Source organism: Balaenoptera physalus (assembly GCF_965194825.1).
Source record: "Balaenoptera physalus genome assembly, chromosome: 16".
Taxonomy (NCBI): domain Eukaryota; kingdom Metazoa; phylum Chordata; class Mammalia; order Artiodactyla; family Balaenopteridae; genus Balaenoptera; species Balaenoptera physalus.
In genome coordinates, this window is record NC_138898.1 from 83,138,059 (window position 1) to 83,159,761 (window position 21,703).

At 57.4% G+C, this 21,703-nt stretch overlaps 1 protein-coding gene across 9 annotated transcripts in view; it reads right to left on the minus strand.

Moving 5' to 3' along the window:
• The window catches only part of ELN (elastin), a 32,734-nt gene extending 19,296 nt beyond the window's left edge, over window positions 1-13,438 (minus strand). For 3 of the 9 annotated variants that reach the window (XM_082429786.1, XM_082429784.1, XM_082429783.1), the window contains exons 1-9: window positions 13,052-13,438; window positions 6,989-7,039; window positions 5,980-6,009; window positions 5,091-5,123; window positions 2,907-2,936; window positions 1,595-1,630; window positions 991-1,086; window positions 683-745; window positions 541-597 (exon numbers count right to left, since the gene is read on the minus strand). In XM_082429786.1, the coding sequence (XP_082285912.1) occupies window positions 541-597; window positions 683-745; window positions 991-1,086; window positions 1,595-1,630; window positions 2,907-2,936; window positions 5,091-5,123; window positions 5,980-6,009; window positions 6,989-7,039; window positions 13,052-13,133 (478 nt within the window). In that variant the 5' untranslated portion in view covers window positions 13,134-13,438. The remainder of the gene's footprint in view (window positions 1-540; window positions 598-682; window positions 746-990; window positions 1,087-1,594; window positions 1,631-2,906; window positions 2,937-5,090; window positions 5,124-5,979; window positions 6,010-6,988; window positions 7,040-13,051) is intronic. The other 6 variants (XM_082429779.1, XM_082429785.1, XM_082429778.1 and 3 more) reach the window with 5 other exon arrangements.
• Window positions 13,439-21,703: the final 8,265 nt, after the last annotated feature.

Here is a 21,703-nt window from a genome sequence, read left to right on the forward strand (position 1 = left end):
GCTGCAGCCCTCCTCCCGAAAGTTCCGGAAGTCATCTGCAAACCCTTCTGTGCGTGGATTTGTCCCATCTCCTGGAGCCTGTTTACATGGCCGGCCCAGCCCACCTCTGGGTTAACAGTTTCCAGATGATGTTCCCTCCCTGCTGTGTGGACTCAGGCAGCCTTTTGTTTAACCTGAAGTCACTTCCTCAAGGGCTTGGTGCAGACGAACAAGCACCGGATGGGGAGATGGCGCACCTCGGGCTCACCCCAGCTCCGCAGTGGCGGGGCGGGCCCTTCTGCACTGACTTCCCATCTGTCGCCTGAATGTGGGTGCCACAGAGTCTGTCTCTGAGGTCTGCTCCAAGGTCCTGGAAGAAGGGCCCGGAAGGTAGACCAGGGCCCCTCGCCCCTATCTGGGACACGGCACCGTGCTCTGGGACTGGCTATGCCCCCTGCCCTGCTGCAGCCAGGCCCTGTCCTTCCTGCCCCGTGGGCCTTAGAAGCTCTCGCTCCTCCCTGACCTCTGCCCTCCACCCCCAGGGACTCCATCCACGCTGACCTGGCACCTTCCCGGGCTTCCCTCCAACTCCTGCTCCGAGCTGAGGTACCACCGCACCTGGTAGGGAAGGGGCCACATCAGAGTGGGCTCCACCCCCGACCCTGTGGCCTTCACTGGGGCCACCCAGGTCTTGCCTCCATACCTGCAGGCACTCCTAAGCCACCAACGCCACCAATGCCGCCGACCCCACCAAGCCCCGCAGCACCTACAGAGCCAGGAGTGGGAGAGGAGAGAGGTCACACCGGGAACAGTCAAAGGCAGGAGGGCCCGGGGCTGAGGTCTGGCCCTGCCACCACCTCTGAGACTCGGGCACAGCTGGTTGCCTCCCCACACCCCCAGGAGATGGAGCTGAGGCTCCCGTCTGCCTGCCCCTCAGGAAAGGTTCTTTGCAAAGTGGAGAGCCTGCGGGGGCCAGAGGGCTTATGGCACGTCCCAAAGGGTAATACTCACCGGCCTTGGCAGCGGCTTTATAGGCTGCAGCAGCGCCAACCGGGCCGCCGGGCACCAGAGCTCCTGGGAAGGCCCCTGCAGGAAAGGCCCCGAGCCCTGCGGAGAGGAGGACGGGGTGAGGTCCTGCCCGCAGCCCTTCCCCGGCCCGCCCTGCCCACGAGGTACATTGGAGGCTCTTCTGCTCCACGCAAAGCTGTGACAGCTGCTCCCAGGACTGCGTGCGGCGTCGGCGGGCAGTATGGACCAGGCTGCTCCGCTCGGCCTGACAAACCGCAGGGACCTTTCGGGGTCAAACTTCCACACCTCCCTCCTCCAAAAAGCCTTCCTGAAGCCCCGCCGAGGTGGGCGACTCCTCTGGGCTCCTGGGGCTGCTTCCCTCCAGCTCTCATTACTAGGTTATAACAGCACCCAGGACCCAGCTGTGATTCCCTTGTGCCCCGGACAGCTGCTCGGGGCAGGTGGTCTCAGCACCACCCCCTACACCAGTGCCCAGGACGGGCCCGGTCTGCATCCTTGTACCCCCAACCGCCCTCCATACCGGGCAGATGCCCTGGGCTTGGCTCTGGCCCCCAGAGGGGCATCTTGCCTGGGTGTCAACACTAACCTGCCCCAAGACCAGCGCCTACGAGCCCTCCAGCACCTGCAGGGAGAAGAAGACAGAGCCGGGTGAGGGGCTGGTGTGGGGCGTCGTTCCTGGGCCCAGGGTGGAAAGGGTCTCGTGGAGTAGGGGCAGGAACCTGGCGATGCTGTGGTCGGCGTGTGGCCGCTCAGGGCCCTAAGCCGGACTCAAACCTTTGGCCCTCAGGGGCCAGTCTGATAAAATAGCAGCCGCTGCTTAGCAACCAACTGCTATGTGCCATGTGGACTGACTGTGTTGACGCCCTGCAACACGCCCTGACCGGACCTCACTTCCCTTAGAAGGCCCGCCACCTAACGAGGGACCCAGAAGGGCTTTCTGTGAGGGCTGGAGCTGAGCAGGAGCTGCCAGCAAGGCCTCACCGAGGCCAGGCCCTGCTCTGTTCCCACGTTAGCTGCCCCACCCCAGGCCTCTCATCGGCTTCCTTGCAGGGGTCCCCTGCCTCAGGCCACGCCCTCTCCCCTGTATCTGGAGCCCCCTTTGTCCATCCGTCTAGCCTGCCCTGCAATCCGGGAGCCTCCCTGCCTGCAGACAGATGCTAAAATGTTTATGAAAAGCCAAATGTGTCCCTCTGGCTCTCTCCTTCCCACATCTGGGCTCAATCTCTCCTTTTCCCCCTCCAGGAGACATTCCACGGCTTTGGCCAGGACGGATGGGCAATCAGGTTGGAGTTCACAACCGTGCCGGGTTTGTTTCCAATTATGTGAGAATCTCTCCCACAAGCACCAGTCCTGGCCACCAGGGTTTCAAGCTCAGGGGCGGCCTCTCTGGGGACCGACCTCAAACACGCAGGACTGCTGAGCCCTGGAGAGTCCACTTGGCTTTCACTGGGTGTGGTCCCCCACCCCATTTCCTACTTTTGTGAGCTGGCCCATCTGAAACCCCGCCAGCCCCTCTGTAAGATGGGCCTCTGACTCTGGCCAGTCTCCCTTCCGGGCAGGTGTGGTGTGGTCTAGCTTGGCGTGGGGCGTGCCTGGGTCCACTTCCCAGGACTGCAGGCCCTGCCCCTCCCCAGCTCTGGCAGGGGTTTCTCTCAAGCCAGGCCTGTATCCTGAGCTCCAACAGGGCAGCGGACACGCTCAGGCCTTTCCTGACCACAGAGGGGCTGGGAGGAGAGGATGGGGACCGAACAGGAAGTGAGAAGAGGCTGGGTGCGTGGGGTGGGGCACGCAGCCCCTGTGCAGCCATCTACTCTCGTCCCGTGCTCCCCCAGAGTTGTCTGGTCCCAGGGCCACCCCGTAGCATGACCAGCTACATGCCCTCCTTCCTGTGGACTCACCTGGCCCAAATGCCCCAAGGAGTCCAGCCCCTAGAAAGGAGGAGAGAGGGGCGAGGAGGAGAGAGGGGCGAGGACTTGCCCACGGTTGGTTGCCCAGGGGCCTGGCTTACCCAACCGTCTCTCTGCCCTGGAGTCAGAGAGCCCTGGATTCAAATCCTGCTGTCCCAAGCTACTCCTTGCATGAAAGAGCAAGTCACTTCACCTCTCTGAGACTCAGTTTCCCCACTTACAAAAGGGCCAGTGTATTCCCGACCTTCCTGGGACCAGAGGGCTTGTGGGCAGAGGGCACAGAGTGTCTGCAGCCTGCCAGGGTGACTGGTGGGTGGCCCCCCTGCTCCTTCCCGTCCTCTCGCGTGGGTGACTGGCCTCCAGCCGGTGCTGGGGGTGTCAGTGGGGCTGGCTCCCAGCTGCCTGGTCCCCCACTGAGAGCCCAGGTAGGGCCACCAGCCGAGGCCCACGCAGAGCAGCTGCCAGGCCACCCACCCTCTACTCGCTAACGGATTAGTTGTTCCCAAGCATGACATGCGTTGTCTGTGCCCAGTTCCATCCCATCTGGGCAGGCCCAGACGTCCCTGCTGCCCGGATGTGGGGAGCTGCCCTTTGTCGGGGGAGGGGCACTGTGGCCCTGTCCAGGCCTTTGTAGCCCAGAGTCCTAAGGCTGAAAGATGACCTCAGGGAGGTCATGGAGTCCAGCCCCTTTTCATCAGCAGATGCTCTGACTCTCCTCTTCGTCTACGCCTTCACCCCGAGCCAGAAGTTCTTTTGGAAGTCTAAACTAAATCTTTCATTAATAAAAGCTTCACTTTATCAACTGCAGCTGAATGCAGTTTTCGCAGTCTTCTCTTCGGTATTTCATCACAACCTGCCATGTGTCCCCTGCTGCCAATGGGATCAATCAATCCCCGTTCTAGCTCTGCAGTCACGACCTCTACCATTTGAGTCTTCGCAGCTAAGCACGATCCTAATTCCACACCTTTGTTTATCTAGCCTTTCCCTGTTCTCTCTCTACTGTCAAAGACCCTGTTAAGATCACTCACCCCTCCGAGAAGATAGGAAATAGGTTCAGGTGGGATAAGCAGTGAATCCCGAGGGCTCCAGCCTTGCAGACCCCAGCAGACCCCAGCAAACCCCTTGCCCAGGCCTCCTGCCCTCCTGCATCTCTCTCGCCTGGCCCCAGCCCTGTAGTTTCATAACCCAGATGGGCTTGCAGGGAAGGGGAAGCTGAGTCTTGTAGATTCACTTGCACTTGAATCATTGAACATGTGGATTTCGTAAGAGCTGTTGGACATGCAAACTGTCCTGCAGTCCCCGGCTTCAGAGCCAGGGAGACATGGATCAGGGTGGGGGGTGCCAGGGCTGCATGTGAAGCATCTCATGCTGTTAGGGCCATAAATCCGGACAGAGACGCCCCTTCCTCCACCTGCTCCTTACCCACCAGGGCCTCCTGGAGGAGGAACCCGCCCTCCCTCTTTCCTGGGGGTGTGTTCTCTGGAGCTGATGGTGGACCCTAGTGGCAGATCCAAGCCCCATGGGCAAGGCCGGGATAGATCTGGCCACATCTTCATATTGGAGAACTCCTTGGTCTGGACACAGCTGGAAGGGGCCTGGGAAGGAAGCTCATCTGGGGCCAGGGTCAGGGTGCAGCCTAGGGTTAGGTTCAGGGCTTGGTCTGGGGTCAAGATTCAGCCTGGGGTCAGGATAAGGGCTCAGATTGTCATTAAGTTCAGGGATATCTGGGATCTTGGCCTGGAGTAAGAGAGGGCTTGGTTTGTGGTCAGGGACCATTCAGGCAGAGTATGGGGCCCACCATCTGTGTCTGAGCCCACAGGCTTGGTGGCCACTGGAACATCAATTCCTATCTTTGACTCCAGCACCAGGGCTGTTTCTGGGACCCTGTGCACAGGGGACAGTCAGGGCAGCTGGGCACACAGGCACTGGCAGGGTAGGTGCCAGACACCCCTCACACACGGAGGACAGCAAGCTGCCTCCAGCCTCCTGACCCTGGATGCCCTGGAGCTTGGCCCTAGCCAGCTCATAGGTGGGGTTGACTAGGGGGCAGAGGGGCTGTTGCTGCCCACCACTTCCCTCCCTCCTCCGTCCATAGGCTGGGTTTACAGCTCTGCGGACCCTTCCCTCCCCTGCCCCGCCGGCACTCACTCAGTGCTCTGCGGCCACGGGGCTTACCTGGCTTGGGTGGTTTGCCTCCAGGGCCCAGTGCTGCAGAGGGAAGAGATGGTGGTAAATGGGGAGTCCCAGCCCACCTGACCTACCACGATCCCCCAGGGCACTGCGGGGTCTCACTGTGGGGTGAGGAATGGTCCTCCCCTCTGCTCAGGGAGCTGCTGGGAGCCCAGTGTCCACATGCCTGGGTGGGAAGCCCAGCTCTGGCCCTGATTTGGGGTTACCCTCTCTCACACTGTTTCCTAGCCTCTGAAGGGGATGACGCTTCCCGCATAGTTGACTTTGCAGGGATATCACTGAGGATCAAAAGAAATATGAAAGAGGGACTTCCCTGGTGGCGCAGCAGTTAAGAATCTGCCTGCCAGTGCAGGGGACACAGGTTCGAGCCCTGGTCTGGGAAGATCCCACAGGCCGCAGAGCAGCTAAGCCTGTGCGCCACAGCTACTGAGCCTGCTCTCTAGACCCCGCGAGCCACAACTACTGAGCCCGTGCACCTACAGCCCATGCTCCGCAACAAAAGAAGCCACTGCAATGAGAAGCCCACGCACCGCAATGCAGAGTAGCCCCCGCCTGCAGCAACTAGAGAAAGCCCGCACACAGCAACAAAGACCCAACACAGCCAAAAATAAATAAATTAATTAATTTGAAAAAAAAAAGAAAGAAATATGAAAGAAGGCAGGGCCCCCAGGGAAAGAGGCCATGGGGAGGGGCTTAGGGGGCTCGTGAGCTCTAGTTCTTAGACAAATCCCTCCCCACTGGATGCTCGGTCTGTGAAATGAGGGGTCCCTTAATGTCTGGGCCTTCTGAGGTTCTGAGGTCTGAGCACATAATGTGGACTAGAGTGAGACCCAGACCCCATCGCTGAGGAACCAAGTTTGGTGTCTGAGCTCACCTCCTACTCCCAGGCCTCCGAGACCAGCCCCTGTGTTGAGGGGAGAGAGAGAGAGAGAGAGAGAAAGAGAGAGAGAGAGAGGACCATCAGGGCCCCTGCCAGGAAGCCGTCCATCGACCCTGGTCAAATCCACCGCTGCCTAGCCATGTGACCTCGGGCAAGCCTTGACCTCTGTGAGCCTCCGTTTCCTCATCCATCTCATTGGGGAAACAGCTGTGTGCCCGTGTGTACCTGGGAGTGTGCTGGTAGCTGCCCTCATTTCCACGTTGGTTCTGAACACTCAGACACTTTGTAAGTATTGAAAATATTAGTTTTGATGTTTCAATCTACTTTAAAACATTATGCTTTTTTCTAAATTAAAAGAAAAATTGTAAAGCAATTATACTCCAATAAAGATGTTAAAAAAAAAAAAAAAAGAAAATACGCACCACCCCCCCATGCCATTGAGTTAATATTCTGCCCATTTTCTTTTTTTGGAGGGGGGCCCAATCTCCATCTGCACCTAGTCCTTGCTTTTATATTGTCTTTACTTGAAAATCACTTTACCATGTTACCCGACAGATAGCATATTCATAATTTTTAGTAGTTGCATCATATAAGTTTACTTAATCACACCCTCCAGTCAGGTGGGTTTCTTGTTTGCATTTTTGCAAGGAACATTCCTATGAACCTTGGGGCAGATGGTTCTTTTTCTCTTCTTTTCAATTATTTCCTTTGAATGGGTTTCCAAGAGTCAGGTGAATGGTTCGAAGACTAAACAGCAGGGATCGGTGAGGCGGCCACTTTCCGACAGTCTCACAAGCATTGCATTTCATCTTTCAGAAAATTTATGCTCTTAATAGTTGTAAAATAGCATCATGTAACTGCTTTTTAACATAGGAGTAACTTATGGGTCCTCTGGGGTAGGTGTGCCAATGTTGTTCCCTTCTGCAGTGTCACAATGTGCATCTCTTGCAAATGTAATCACCATCTGTCTTACCTGGGAGTGTAACAATCTCATGTACATTACCTGGGTAGAAGACCCCTCCAGGCACTCCACCAGGAACAGCCCCTGGGACCCCTGGAATGAAGTAGGTAAAGTCCCGCATTAGCCAGAATGAATAAAAGCACGCTAACAATAAAGATAATGATGATGATAATAATACTGCCTGTCTCCAAAGCAATTTAGGTTGACTAAGCAAATAATGTTTACAAAGCATTTTCTCATTCATGCTCCTCAAAATGGCCTGGTGAGGTTGGAAGGGCAGGGATTATTACCTTCATGTTAACAGATGTGAAGTCAGGCTCAGAGAGGTTAAGGGATGTGCGGGGGGGGTTGCACAGGTGGAAAGAGATGAAGCCTGGATTCAAAGCCAGGCCACTCCTCTGAGCATAACGGTTTGCACTGCGTTACCTGGAGAGAGCCTGGCATGGGGCTGGGCCTGAGCACCTTTTGCTGGGCAGCCAAGCCTCTCCAGCCCTGAGCGGCACGGGCGGGGGCCAGAGTTGTGTGAGGGCAGGCCAGACTGTGACGGTGAGCGGTGAGGAACTGTGGCTGCTGCCGACAGAAGTGCAGCCATTCCCACGCTGGGAGGACGGCGTGAGGTTCGCGTCCTCAGCCACCGGCCAGCAGTGGTTGGGTGGTGCTCTGGCTGTCTGACACAGAGCTGCCTAAGGAGGCGCCGAGGCCCAGAGGGGGACACCATGAATGAGCAAAGTGAATAGTTTCCTAAGGAAAAGCCAATTCACTGGCCAGTCCAGGGGCTGTCTGCCCAGCCCAGATCACGAGTTCAGTCCCCACGGACCAGTGAAGCTCTCACTGGGGAATACTGTGATGCAGGCGCCCCAGACCCAGCCTGCACGTAGTCATGGCAACAGACAATCCTGGTGCAGACCAGGCCCCGACTCCACCGCCACAGAACGGCCCCAGCCTCGACAAGCCGCCTTGCCGTTGCCCCAGCCCGGGCCCCAGCACCACCCTGCTGAATGGGGCGCGGACTGGGTTGGGGGACAGTGTCGGGCAGCTCCGCAGTGTGCCCAGCAGACATCTGGCCTGCTGGCCCCAGGACCCTGTCAGCCTAAGCCACGGCCCAGCAGGGTGGGGGATGCCAAGCTGTCATGGCCACCCCGTGCCAAAGCCCCGGCGCCACCCCCCTACCTCCCCCCCCCAGGCACTGCAATCCAGGCCTGGAGTGTCTACGCAGTCTGCTCAGAGCCTCGGGGGCTCAGGGCAGTGGCCCCAGGAGGCTGGGCCTGCTGGGAATGAGCGCCTGGGTCCTGTCATCGGCTGCCAAGTGCACACATGGTCCGCCCCAGGCCTTTGATGCCTTCTCTGGCTCCAGCCTCCGGTTCCGAGCTCTGAGCTCTGTCTCTTATGTGCCTTTCCCTGTTGTGCTCCAGACCTTTCTCTGCCTCGGCCTCTCTCCCTCCTCCCCTTCCTCCCTCTCTAACCCTCTGCTCCAGGGCAGACTGCAGGAACGACATGGTGGGTGGAGGGAGCAAGGGGCTCAGGATAGACCCATCTAGCCTCTAGTCTTGGCTGTGCCACTTCTTACCATCTGTGTGACCTCAGGCAAGTCACTTAACCTCTCTGAACCTCAGTTTCCTTTGTAACAACGTGGGGCTGATAACTGCTGCCTTGCCAGGTTGTTGCGAGTTGTCAAAGAGTTCAAGAGACCTGTCCTACCCTGGGCCTGGCACTCGGTAACGCTTAAAAAAAAAGGTGACACTTTGTTTCTACTTCACTGCACAGTACATGGCCTGAGGCCAGGTATACAGTAGGTGTTCAATAAAGGATGGGTGAGTTAGGTGGAGGGGAGGCAAGGAGGTTGCCTGTGGGTCTGGTCTGACCTGTTCCATCCCCAACCAGCCTAAGGGTCTCCCCACCTCGGGGTCTCCCCACCTCGGGCTGGCCTGGCTGAAGCCCCACTTCCTCTCCTGGGGTTCTGTTCCCCGACCAGGGGCCAGGCTCCTCCTGGGCCTGCCAGCTCCTTCTCTGCTTCTTCTGTCCCCAGCTCTTTCTTCTCCCTAGTCTCCACCCCCATGATTCAGATCTCAGCAGTGTTTGCCAGACTCCGTGCCTGAACCATGACGGCCTGGGGAGCCAGAGGTTTTGATCCCCATTTTGCACTGAGGAAATAGGGAAGGCTTAGTGGGTGTAAAGGATGCCCGCCCGGCCTCTCTTCAAGTGCAGGAGAGGTGAGAATAGAATAAGACAGTAGTTGATCAAAGGCCTTCAAAAGGCAGCAGCCTCCACTCCTGCCCCATCATGGGAAGGGGGCATCCTCCTTCCCACCTCCCCTCCTTGGCCTGAGCAGTTCCTCCTGCCAGGAATGCCCTCTCCTCTATCCAAGTCCTACCCTTCCACCAAGACTGGGCTCAGCTTCTCCCCCCTGCTGTCTCTGAGCCTGTGGTTCTCACTGCTCATCTGGCCCAAAGCAGTTGGCCTGGAGCATACTTGTCTTGTTTTATGTGGGTTTGGCTTGTTTCACCGGCTAGCCCAGGGTGGAACTTGTCTCTTGCATCTTAGAATTGTGATCCTAGACTCTCAGGGATCATGACTGTCTCCTGGCCCGGGCTGAAATTCCTTCTGTAAACATCCTATTGTGTTCCCGCTTGCACGCCTCCAGTGACAGGCAAATTCCCACCTCCCGATGCTGTCCGCTCTACCTGCAGAGAGAGCTTCCTCCTACTGAGATAGAATCTGCCCCTCTGTCTCTCTAGTTCTGCCTCCCAGAGCCCCAAAGACTGAGGCCCATCTCTCATCCACAGAAGCTCCTCGAACATTTACCTTTTTTCAAGGTCTAACTCAAATGTCACTTCTTCCGTGGAGCCTTTCTGGATTTCCTGGGACTCCTGTAGGCCACCCCCTCTCCCAGTCTTGTCAGCTTCCTCCATTACTGCATCTCTGTTTACACACGGGCTGCCTCCCCACTGGACAAAACGTGGCATGAATAGCAAGAGGGAAAATTAAACCTCACAAACGTACACGAATTACAAGGGTTGATCAGCCCAAGATAGCAAATTCTGAATAAGAGAATATACAGTTTTTAAACTTTGCATTCCCACAGTCCTCTTACTTGATGCATTTTTTGTACAATGTTACATTGCTGGAGCCTCCCACCGGCCCTAGGCAGTAAGTAGGGCAGGAATATTTCTCCCCATTTTACAGCCAGGGAAACCAAGAGTCAGAGAAATGAAGTGCCTGGCCCAGGAACCACATCTGACCCCAATCACACGCAGGGCATTCTGCGTTCCAGATTCTTTGATCTAGGTTCAAAGATCTGGGACATGGCTGTTTGGGAGCGAGCAGCAGGCCAGCAGGCCTTGGCAGGGGGCTTTGCCAGTTCCAAGTCCAGGGGGCCGGCCTGGGGTGCAGATAAGACCATGCGAAGCTGTTTGTCGTTTGCATGGAGAAAGGCCGCCAAGGGTTTTTCGAAAACAATCCTCCAGTGACTGACTCTGTCCCCTCCCTCCCTCCCCCGGACATGTCTGTCCTCCTGCCTTGGCCCCAGCAGACTTGGAGCAGGATCAACCCCTAACCCCAAGGTCCAAGGTCCTGGAGGCTCCTCAGAGTCACCTGGGCAGCTTTTTACAAGACCTACAGGTCTGGGTCCCTCCCCAGACCACCAAATAAAGCAAGAATTCTTGGGTGAGACCCCACATCAGAATTGTTTCAAGTTCCCGGGTAACTCCAATTATGCAGCCAGGGCTGAAAATCCCTGTTGCAAACCGTCTTCAGTTCCGAAATAAGAAAACAAACAAACAAACAAACAAACAAGAAAACACCCAAAACCAAAATGATAAAATTTCTAGGGGTTTGGGGCAGCTGGTCCCTATTATAACTGATTTAATTTCTCTCTCTCTTTTTAAATGGTGTGGGAGTTTGGGGCAGCTGATCTTCAAAGCTACTTTTGACCCGTCTTAAATGGGTCTAAACAACTTTTACCATCACAGAGTCTTCCCGGGATGCCCCTTCCTTGTCTCCCCTGGCAACACGGTTCTTTGGAACTGGGGAACGCATGAGGGTAATATCTTCTTGGGGTGGGGGGAAGCTGGGTTCTCTCAGGACAGTCAGGCAGGTGTGTGCGTGTGTGCGCACATGCGTTTGGGTGGGGGGCCCCTCCCACGTCCCATCTCTCTAGACTTCCTTTGGGAGGCTCTGGGCACAAACCCCAGAAGACCTCATCAATTCACACACCCCTTATTTGGACCCAGGTACTCTACCACCTGGGACGGAGCTGAGATTTACGTTTGCAAAGAAAGAACAGGACCAGCGGAGCATTTAGCTCAGTCATTGAGGATGCATTCTTCTTAGGGCAGGCCCACCCCAGAGTACTTGGCCCCCAGCCTGCCCCTCCCCAAATGCTGCTCAGAACCTAGATCTTTGGCCACCTCATCTTTGGCTCAGCCGGCTCAGCCAGCTGGCTGGTGCTAATCCCCCTGGGGCTGCCTTAGCCTGTCTGAGCCTCAGTCTCCCCACTTGAAAAGCGTAGATAAAAATCCTCTACTCCCAGGGTTCCGGTGGGGACTAACCATCATGCTCTAGGTGGGAGCTCTCTCTGGGAAGGCAGATATTCGGGGGCCAAACTCCGGGGAGGAGGATCAGACAGGACCAGAGCTGCTGCTCTCGGGCATGGGGGCGGCTGCTCCTCTGGGACCGTCTCGCTGCCGCCCCTGGGCCCCACCTGAGGGTGCACACCATCCCATGGCCTCATCCAGACCCAGGAGTTGACCTCTGCAGGAAGTCCCTGCTCCCAGCGGTCCTGCCCAGCTGGTCAATCTCACGGAAAGAGCTGTTGCTCCAGCCCTCCGGCGGGGCCCTGCTCCAGCCGGTGCACCTCCCCACGCTGGCCGCCACCAAAGGGCCGGTTCTCATGGCGAGGAAGACTCTCCCGGAAACCAGACCCCGCCCAGGCTACCCGACCAAAGGCTCGTGGGGCTGCCTGCGCCTCTCTTTTCCCGTGGCCAGGAGCACCGTCAGGGACCCCTGGTAGGCCACTCCCAGGGTCCCACAAGGTGCTAGCAGCCCCCGGGGGGGGCGCCCTCGGGACACAAGGCAGGGAACATGCCAGGTGGTCCAGGAGTGCCCCGAGGTCCACTCAAGCCCCTGCCCCTCACCACTCTCCCTCCGCCAGGAGACGGATACCTTCCCCAGCTTCCTTGTCCTCGCTTGTGTTCCATACCACACATACACACACACACACTCACACTCACATGCACAGTGACAAACCACACCCAGTGACACACCTGGACACCAGATCTCCCACGTATACATGCCTGTTGGGTGGCAGACTTTTACACATGCTAACAGGCACTTTCACGTACCTACAACACCCCTCCTCCCACACACACACACACACACACACACACACACCCCTGTCCAAGGATGAACCTGTGAACGTTCATCCCCTCGCAGAAAACTCCTCCTCTATTTGGTGACACATCTGGGCATATACACAACATGCACACCTGTGCAATAGCGTGTAACACACTCACACACACACACTCACACGCATACACACATGCTCCCAGCCCTCCTCACCAGGGACAGACCACAGCGGCAGCTTTCCAACTCGCAACCCTATAATCAACTTAACCCTGACTTTGCTCCGAGCGGGTCCTGACTTCCCAGGGGATGAGGAACCTGTGGAGGTCAGAGAGCTCACTGCCGCTGAGCTGGCCCCCAGCCCAGCTCCCCTGCCCCCAGGGCACACGTGCACACCCGGCAGGTCCACAGGTGTGCAAACTGCCGGTGCCCACAGACCCGGCGGGACCTCGTCAGCCCTTCCCCAGCATGCTGGCGACCCCCATACCGGGAGATCCCCCAGGACAGAGCAGGGCCCATCAGCCCTCTTGGGGCAGCAGAAGCCGGTGCTGGTTTGGGACCACCCTGAGTCGTGGGGCGATTGTGTGACAGGTTTCTGCTCAGCGCGGCTGGCTGCCGGGAGGGGCAGTTCCAAGGATCCAGTGGCTGAGGGCCTCCTGGAGGATGCTGGGGGTGAAGAGCGCCCTCTCGTCCGTCCGTCGGTCCAGCCACCTGAGCGGGAGGCCCGAGGGCTGCGGGCACGTCAGGGAGCAGGGTGAGGCCTACCTCCAGGCTGCGAGGGGTGGAGAATGCACAGCAGGAGCAGGAGGGCTCCGGGCCGCAGGGCTGCCGCCGTCAGACCCGCCATCTCGGGGAGAAATGCCCCAGCCCGCTCTCTGCGCCTCGTTTTATCCCCAAAGCGTAATTGCTGCCTTGTCGGGCTGCGAGGGAAAGAGGGAGGGAGAGAGGGCGGGCGGGAGGGCGGGAGAAGGGGGAGGCCTCGGGGAGGGGGCCGCGGGGAGGGGGCAATTACGAAAGGCCGGCTCACAAGCCTCCCAGGCTGGGTCTGACTGGACTGGACTGTGGGCTTTTTTCCTTAAAACACACGCGTGTGCACACACACACACACACGCACACGCACACACACACACACACAGTTTCCCCCATCTCTCTCCTGCTTTCCCTCTGTGGCTGTTCTTTCACTGCTGGCCCCGTTCCCCGCCAGAAAGTGCGAGGGGGGCCCCTGCCAGGACAGCCCTCGGGAGAGGAAGCGGGAGGGAGGGCCCTGCAGGCCGGCCAAAGATCCGGCCCCAGCCAAGGCCTGAGTGGCCAGGCCCCCGCCCCTGCGGCTGGGCCCCGGGCCCAGTGTGGGGAGACAGGCCAGCTGTCCCGTGCCTCTGCCCTCACCCCAGCCTTCCAGACTCCTTCAGCACTCCCAGACCTGGCAAGAGACAGCCCTGCCCAAAGCTGGGGACGGGGGTGTTGGTGGATCTGGGGTCCAGAGCCCAGGCCAGTATCCGTAGAGGTCGAGGGCCTGTGGGCAGAATGGCTGGGAAGGTGAGATCATGTTGGCGCCACCCCGTGGGGCACCTGGGGAAAGGAAGGGGGACCCTGAGCCACTGCAGGGCTCCATTCTTTGTGGGCTAAGGTCACAGCCTCCTGCCTGAAGCTGTGGAGGGTGTGATGGGTCAGTCTGGGATCCATGTCTGCAGAGGCCAAGGGGCTGCAGGCAGAATAGCCTGGGAGTTAAGACTCTGTTGGTGTCATTCCCCGGGACATCTGGGGACATGTGGGAGACTCTGACACATCACAGGGGTTCCATCTGTCATGGATCGAGGTGCAGCCCATGCAGGCCTGTGGAGTGGTGAAGGTCAGGCTGGATCCCCAGGTGCCCTGCAGAGAACCAGGGGGCTGGGGAGCGCATCCAGACTGATAGGTGGCCCAGCCCCCCTTTATCACTTGGCCCCCACCTGTCCCAATGCTGAGCATCCCTAGAACCCAGACCAGACTCAGGAGCCCCCAGACTGCCGGTTCTCTCCCTGCCCCAGAAGAACACCCCGGGCTGACATTCCTTTGGTGGCCAGGAGGGGGAGGCCCTGAGCTAAAACAGCAAGGACCAGCATTTCCAGAAGGACTCGGGCTGTTCCCGCCTGACTGTGCAGTATGGGGACCCTGGGGATTTTGGGGATGGGGTGGGGTGGGAAACAAGGGGGTCACGCCGCCTCACCCAAGTGGGGAAGAAATTTGGGAGCCAGAGGATAGGAGAGGGAAACTGGTACCTGCCCTCATCACAGCTTGTGAGGGGGAAAAGTCGAGGCCACGAGTTCTGAGAGTTTTCCCTGCACCCAGATGGAGAATGAGAGGAGGACACAGCCACAAGTCAGAGGAAAGGGGTTAAAGGACCCCTCCTCCAGCCAGGAGCACCGAGGCAGTCTGCAGGACCTGCAGGGGCAGCCGGGAGTGCAGATGCCAAAGGCCAGGCACTGGACTTGGTAGGACCTAGGACTAAGTTCTGGTTCTAGCACTTTCTAGCAGGTTAACCTCTCCAGAGAACTTCAGCTTCCTCATCTGTCAAATGGTGATAAATATTCCCGCCTAGGAGGTTATTGCAAAGATGGATAAGATGTGGTCATATATTTCTGTACTGTGTCTGCAGATCCAAAATGCTCTGTACACTAGTCCTGGTCCTATAGTGCTACTGTAACTACATTAGTTCTGCAAGAACCACTCGTGTGTAAGTATTAGGCTTGGCTCTATGCTGGGTCACCTTGGGACCCTGGGCCATCCCTTCCTCTCCCTAGTCTCAGGCGGCAGCTGCTCCAAGAGTTTGGAAGGGGGTGGGCATGCACGCTAGCAGAACTGTCTTGAAGCTGTGCGTGCACAGCAAGTGTACAGCTCTTACTTCCTATGTGTGTTATTTGGTGGTGATCTGGGGGTAGCTCATGGAGATTACGAGCCCAAGCCAGCCCTTGTTGGTGCGGGGGGCGGTGCTCAGGGTTCGGGTCTGAGGCTCAGGGCCTGACTTGTGCCTGAGGAGGGGTGGGGTACATCTGCGTGCCTGCCCCCTCCCGGGGAGGGGGGAGGAAGGGGGTGCTGGGGAGAAGCTGGGCCCCATTTCTCCCGGAGCAGTGACGTGGGCAGGAACCAGCTTTCAGACTTTCAAACCGCAGTCTGCTCAGAGTCTTTATTAATTCCAGGACTGGGAGAGAGGCTGATGCCAGCGGGAGAGGGCTTGCTGTGGGGATCCAGGAGAGGTGTGGAGGGGCGCTTGCAGGGATAGAGTTGAGGCTGCTGGGCCAGGCCGCTCCCCACAGGGCCGGGGCCCCGTGTCCTGTCCCCCAGCTGCGTTCCCCCTTATCCTTAGCATCCTGTATTACAGGAGCTCCGTGAGCTCATATCCGACAAGGCTTCCGTACACCTCAAGAGGGGGCCTCAATTCAGAATCAAACCCAGTAGACTGATTATTCAGTGCAATTTAGCCCAATGCATTCAATGCATAATGTAAGGACTGGGGGTTAGAGTTTAGACCAACATTCATTCATTCAAGAAACGCAACAGTCCTCAGCTGCTCAGTGCTCACCTTCCTGCATAGCTGTACAGATTCAATAAGGTTATAAATGTCGAACTGCCTGGCGCACCAAGTGCTGGAGGAGCTTGGCTTTACTTGTTGTCACTGACAAGCGTTACCCACCCACTTGTTCCCGGGCATCCAGGTGAGTCACTGACAGGCCATCCCTGTCCACCAGCATCTCCAGGTGTAGCCGTTTAGAAAAAAAAGAACCCCAGCCTCCACTAGACTCTCAGCATGTCATTGCTTTGCTCAGAAACCCTCAGTTGCCTCTCAGATAAAGTCCAGACTTCTGAGTACGGATAAAGTCCAGACTTCTGAGTACGGCCTTCAAGGCCTTGCCTGACCCAACTCCACTGCTCTGCTGCCCTCCTTCCTGCTGGCTGGTGGAGCTGCTCCCCAGCGGCCTGGACTTGTCCTGGAGGGCTGGGTGCTAGACCTTTGTTGCTGAGGTTCCCTGGTCTCAGCTTCCTCCAGGTCTGTGCCCCTCAGCATCCCTGCCCCTGGAACCTCTCTGAGGGTTCTTGGGTTGAACTTGGTGCTTCATCTTATCCCCCACTGACTGGCCTGGCCATCACTGAAGGCAATTTGAGGACAGACCCATTTCTGTCTCCCTCGCTGTCCAAGAGTATGGGATGACAAACACAGATGCGCACGCCAGGAGATGTGGGCAGAGTTCTGGTGGTATGGACAGAGCTCCAGAATCCTGGGACATGTGGTTTCTGTTTGCTTCCTTGTCTTCACATGGTCCTTTTATCCGTTGAATGCTGGATGCGCTGTCTGCATGGGACCTTGGACCAGAGAGAGTAAGCGTGCACTGCTGGGCTAGGCTGGGAAGAGCTGGGTGTCATCCAGACCTGGGACCCCTACTGGGGTCCCTCCCAGTGAGGGGGCCACTGTTGTCAGTCATTTACACCTCTGTGTGGGTGAGTGTCCCTCCAGGTGGTCCCACAGGAAATAAGGTCCAGGTTATACCAATAGGGGAAACATGAATTTCTCATATGGACACATGTGAGATTTGGGAAGGAAATGCATGTTGGTTGGGTAGTGTAGGTTCCAGTGTAGATGCTCCAAGAGAGAATTAGCAGGAAGGCAGAGTGAAGGACCTCTGGCCCATCCCCTCTCATCCATGAGACACAGCTGTGGACATTAAGTCCGAGCTTTCCCCTCCTCTGATTTTAAACTTTCTAGTAGCCACATAAAACGAAAGAAAACATAAGCAAAACTAATGTGAATAATAAGCTATATTTAACCCAATATATCTAAAAGTTTATCACTTGAACAGATAACAGGAATAAAAAATTATTCATGATGTATTTTGCATTCTTTTTTGCATTAAGTCTTAAAACTGGAGCGTAGGTTACACTCAGAGCACATCTCGATTTGGATTCGTCACATTTCAAGTGTTCAGTAAGCACGTGTGGCCCGTGGCTGCAGGGTGGACGGTGCAGGGCGAGACCACAAGGGGTCTGGTGGGGATGAGCCCGACTTGGGACAAGCGAGGAGGGAACATCGAGGGTGGTTCCTGCTACTGAAAGGTTACAGGTGGGATGGGGCATGAGGGTGAGAGACAGAGGGAAGAAGGGAAGTCCTTGAGGGCCCGCAGGGGGGAGGCCTGAGGCGCACACACCACAGGGGAGAGGCCATCGTGCGGATGACCGAGCTAGAGGGGGCGGCCTCCTACTGAGGGGTACCAGGCAGCCTCGGCCCAGAGCCAACATTTCAGACAGGAGAGGAGAAAGGTCTTCTGCAGCTCGGCCTCCCCAGAGGCGACTGGGCCCTCCTCAGGGGACCTCACTGGAGGTAAAGTGTCTGTAGCTGAAAGAGATAGCACGCTACAGATCTGGGCTACACATGGCATCTCGTTTCATCACACGGGATCAGCCCAAGGGAAGTACAGGCTGTGCTCAGAGCGGGGTTTGGAAGTTGGGGAGGTGGGCTAGAATTTCTGCAACCCCCAGGCTGGGGTGCCGGGAGCAGGCTGGGGGTGCAAAGGGGCCAGTGGTCATCATTGTGACATGGATTAACGCTGATTAGTGTGTGAGCTTGGACGGATCACCTAGTAATTAATACCTGATAATGGTGACATTAATAGTAATTAACCCTCAGCAGCCCTCACTTTCTCTTATGGAGACAGGGGTCTTCACAAGCCTTTAAGACAGATGACTCGTGTCCGTAAGAGTCTGGTATACAGCAAGTGCTCAAAAGTGGGACGGGGTCCGTGAAACCATTTCAGGCAACTGAAGCAGACGTTTGAGGCTGGGGGAGCGGGAGGCCCAGGGGGAAGTCCCCTCCCCACAAGCGCCAGCTCCACCGCCGGCCCAGGGTGTCCCAGCTCCCGTGGCACGCATCTCTGATCCAGCCACCTCTGCCCAGGCCTGGGTGTTTGCGTGTCTGAGTCATTCGTCAGTCTGGGTCCTTGGCCCGTGCGAGCTGGGGGGTGGGTGTCCCGGACGGGCCGTTCTGCCCCGTGCTGTTCCCACGTTGCCTCACGGGCTGTCTGCTGCGGTCCGGGGAGAACGTTGTGAGCCAGGTGCTTTGTGCACCCGGCCCCGGGGGACCCAGGACAGAGGAGTGCAGAACACGCCTCTCATTGCTTTCACACTTGACAGTTTACGAAGCACATCTCCATTTTCAATCAGAGATATTATTAGCCAAGTTTATAAACACAGGGGTTAGGAGCCCTGTCCACAAATTTGGGCCACCAGAAAGAGCACTCCTATCTCCTTTAGATCTATTTAGTTTTAACTCGGAGCCCCTGTCACATGGGCGGGGGCAGTAAATTCCATCCCAGTTACTGGGTCTCTCGGCCTCCACCCTCCATCCCCAACCAAAATCCAGGAGTCTCCTCTAAGCCCTGGTCTCAGTCACTCCCTTGTGGGAGCCTCTATGCCTTTGTGCACCCTGACACTGTGTGGGCCGCCTCTGGGGATGCTTGCAAGGGGTAATCCACTCATGGGACTCACAGGGGACTGTCCCAATCCCAGAGCAGGACATCTTTCCTCTGGGCCTCCTGCTCCTCTGGGGTTCTGACTCAAAGAGAAGATGACTTCAGGCTGCCTTGGCTGGCAGCCTGGTGAGCTGCAGGAGGGGAGGGATACAGGACTGACACACCCAGGTATTCACGACCGAATAAACTATCCTGCTCCCCAGAAGAGGAGACTGAGTCTTGAGGAAGCACACCCCCGGGCCCAAGGTCACCCCAAGGCATTGTGGCCTGGGGCTGAGGCCTTCGGGGTATTTCACTCCACCAGCCACACCATTCTCTGATGGGGTGATGGCCGCAGCTTTGGGGTACGCTCAGCAACTGGAGAGCAGGGCCTTCTCTTCCCTGGGTTGGGCACAGAGTAGGGCCTGGGGCAGAGCTGCCTGCCCCCAGGGGTTTCCACGGGGCTCTGGGAGCTGGTGCGCCGAGCTGTCCGGGCACCCCCCGCCCTCCTCCGTGCTCCCTCTGCCTGGCTCACAGTGGTGCTCGCTCCTGCACGCGCCCTGATCGCCCTTATGGCCTCACCTCCCCCAGCCCGCCATGCCCAGAAGCCCTTCCAAGAGCCTGACCCAGGAACACTGCCGGACAGGGAGTTCTCTTCCTCCTGGGCTCTGCCAGTCTCCATCCCACGTTTGGCCACTCCCTGCCCTAGGCAGACCCCTCCACCCATGCCCGGAACCCTCAGCTGGCCTGATCCCTGTGGCTCCGGGCGGGTCCCACGGGGCGGCCAGGGCAGCTGCCAGGACGCAGGGTAGGAGGCAGGTGAGACCAGGTCAGGGGCTCCTGCTGGGCCTAGGTTATCGACTCCCTCGCTCATTCTGTCCTCCACATTCCTGAGCTGCCTGCTCTGGCTGAGCATCAAGCCTCGGGAGTGGGGGACACACAGGACACCAGCACCAGCAATCCCGGGAAAGAGGAGCGATCAGGAAAACTTCCTGGAGGAGATGACGCCAGAGCTGCATCCTGTACCCTTCTCTCAAAGGGAGATGCGCTCTGGGTGGCACCTGCAAAACCAGGAAGGCTGAAAGCTCTGACCAAGGCCTGTACCCTTCAGTGCACCCACAGGCCGCCTGCCTGCCTGCTTGCCTGCAGTGGGGGCACGGGGAGGAGAGCTTCCGAAAGCACAGATCCCAGCTGGCCCTGCCCTGATTCAAGCCACCAGTAACTGACTCCGCGAGGAAGCTGTCCATTCCTGCTCAGCCTTTCACGCTCTACCAGCACTTTTCAAATTGCAGGCTGTGACCCGTTGGTGGGGTATAAAATTGATTTAGTGGGTCAGGAACAGCATTTTAAAATGAGAGAATAGAATAGATGCAAGTGTAATACATGTGACCAAATCAGCCTTGTGTCTTAAATCTTTTGTCTGAGTTTCACGTGTTTGCATGGGAGTACTAGATGAAGATGAACTTTTTTCCTGCACGTCAGTCAGAAAGTCTGAGAGACACTGTTACCATGAGTGTTTACAAATTGTCCTCACGCTCTGCGCTGGGGGCCGTCCTCCTGCTCTTGGGAAGGAGGCACCCACGATGTGGCTGAAGGATGTCCGGGTAGACAAGTGAACGGTGGGGAGGAAGACCCCCATTCCTACACACCTCCCTGACCACCTTGTCTGGCCACAGGTTAGGCTCCTGCTAAGCTGACAAGAACTGAGGTCTTGGGACTTCCCTGGTGGCACAGTGGTTAAGAATCCGCCCGCCAATGCAGGGGACACGGGTTCGATCCCTGGTCCGGGAAAGTCCCACATGCCGCGGAGCAACTAAGCCCGTGTGCCACGGCTACCGAGCCTGAGCTCTAGAGCCCGTGAGCCACAACTACTGAGCCTGCGTGCCACAACTACTGAAGCCCGTGTGCCTAGATCCCGTGCTCCCCAACAAGAGAAGCCACTGCAATGAGAAGCCTGCGCACCGCAATGAAGAGTAGCCCCCGCTCGCCACAACTAGAGAAAGCCTGCACGCAGCAACGAAGACCCAACGCGGCCAAAAGTTAATTAATTAATTAATTAAATTTTTAAAAAAGACCTGAGGTCTTGGCCCCCAAGCTTGGGTCACCATTGTTCTCAGGGGGGCGCTATGCCTGCTTCTGGCACCAAAGCCCTCCAGATTCCCCAGAGGCCCCCAAGAGGACATCTTGCAGAGCTCAGCGATCTTAGGGTGCGCTCTTCAGAACCCTGAGGACAGAGGTGGGGCTGCTGGGGGTTGGGGGGGGCAGGGCTCCAGGCCCCACCCAGCTGGTACCAACCAAGGCAGACCTAGTTGTGTTTGGTTTATATACTAAGGTTCTGAGTAACATTTCATTTGAAGAAAGGCTTCTGGGGCTTGAAAAATCATGAAAGCCACCACTCTGGTGGGAAGGCAGGGTCCCCAGGAGACTGGCATTCCACTCTCTGACCTGCCCCAATCGCTGTGTGATCCTGGGTGACTTCTCCCTGCTCTGGGCCTGAGGGTGCAGGGGGTGCAGAACAATGGGCGTGTAGACTGGAGCAGTGCTTCTCAACCCTGGCCGCGCATTAGAACCCTGGGAGTTTCTAAATTCCACTGCCCAGGCTGTACCCCAGACTGGAATCTCTGGGGGAGGGTGCAGGTGTTGGTATTTTTAAAACCTCTCAGGTGTTTCCAATGCACAGCAGACTTCGAGAAACACTGGGCTAAACGGCCCATCTCGAAAAGTGACCCTCCCACAGGGGACTCCGGCTGTCAGGCCAGGGGTTCTCAGAGTTTAATGAGCATCATAATCATTGGTTCTCAAAGTGTGGTCCCTGGGGCTTCCCTGGTGGTCCAGTGGAGAAGACTCTGCGCTCCCAAGGCAGGGGCCCGGGTTCAATCCCTGGTCGGGGAACTAGATCCCACATGCCGCAACTAGGAGTTCGCACGCCGCAACTAAAAGA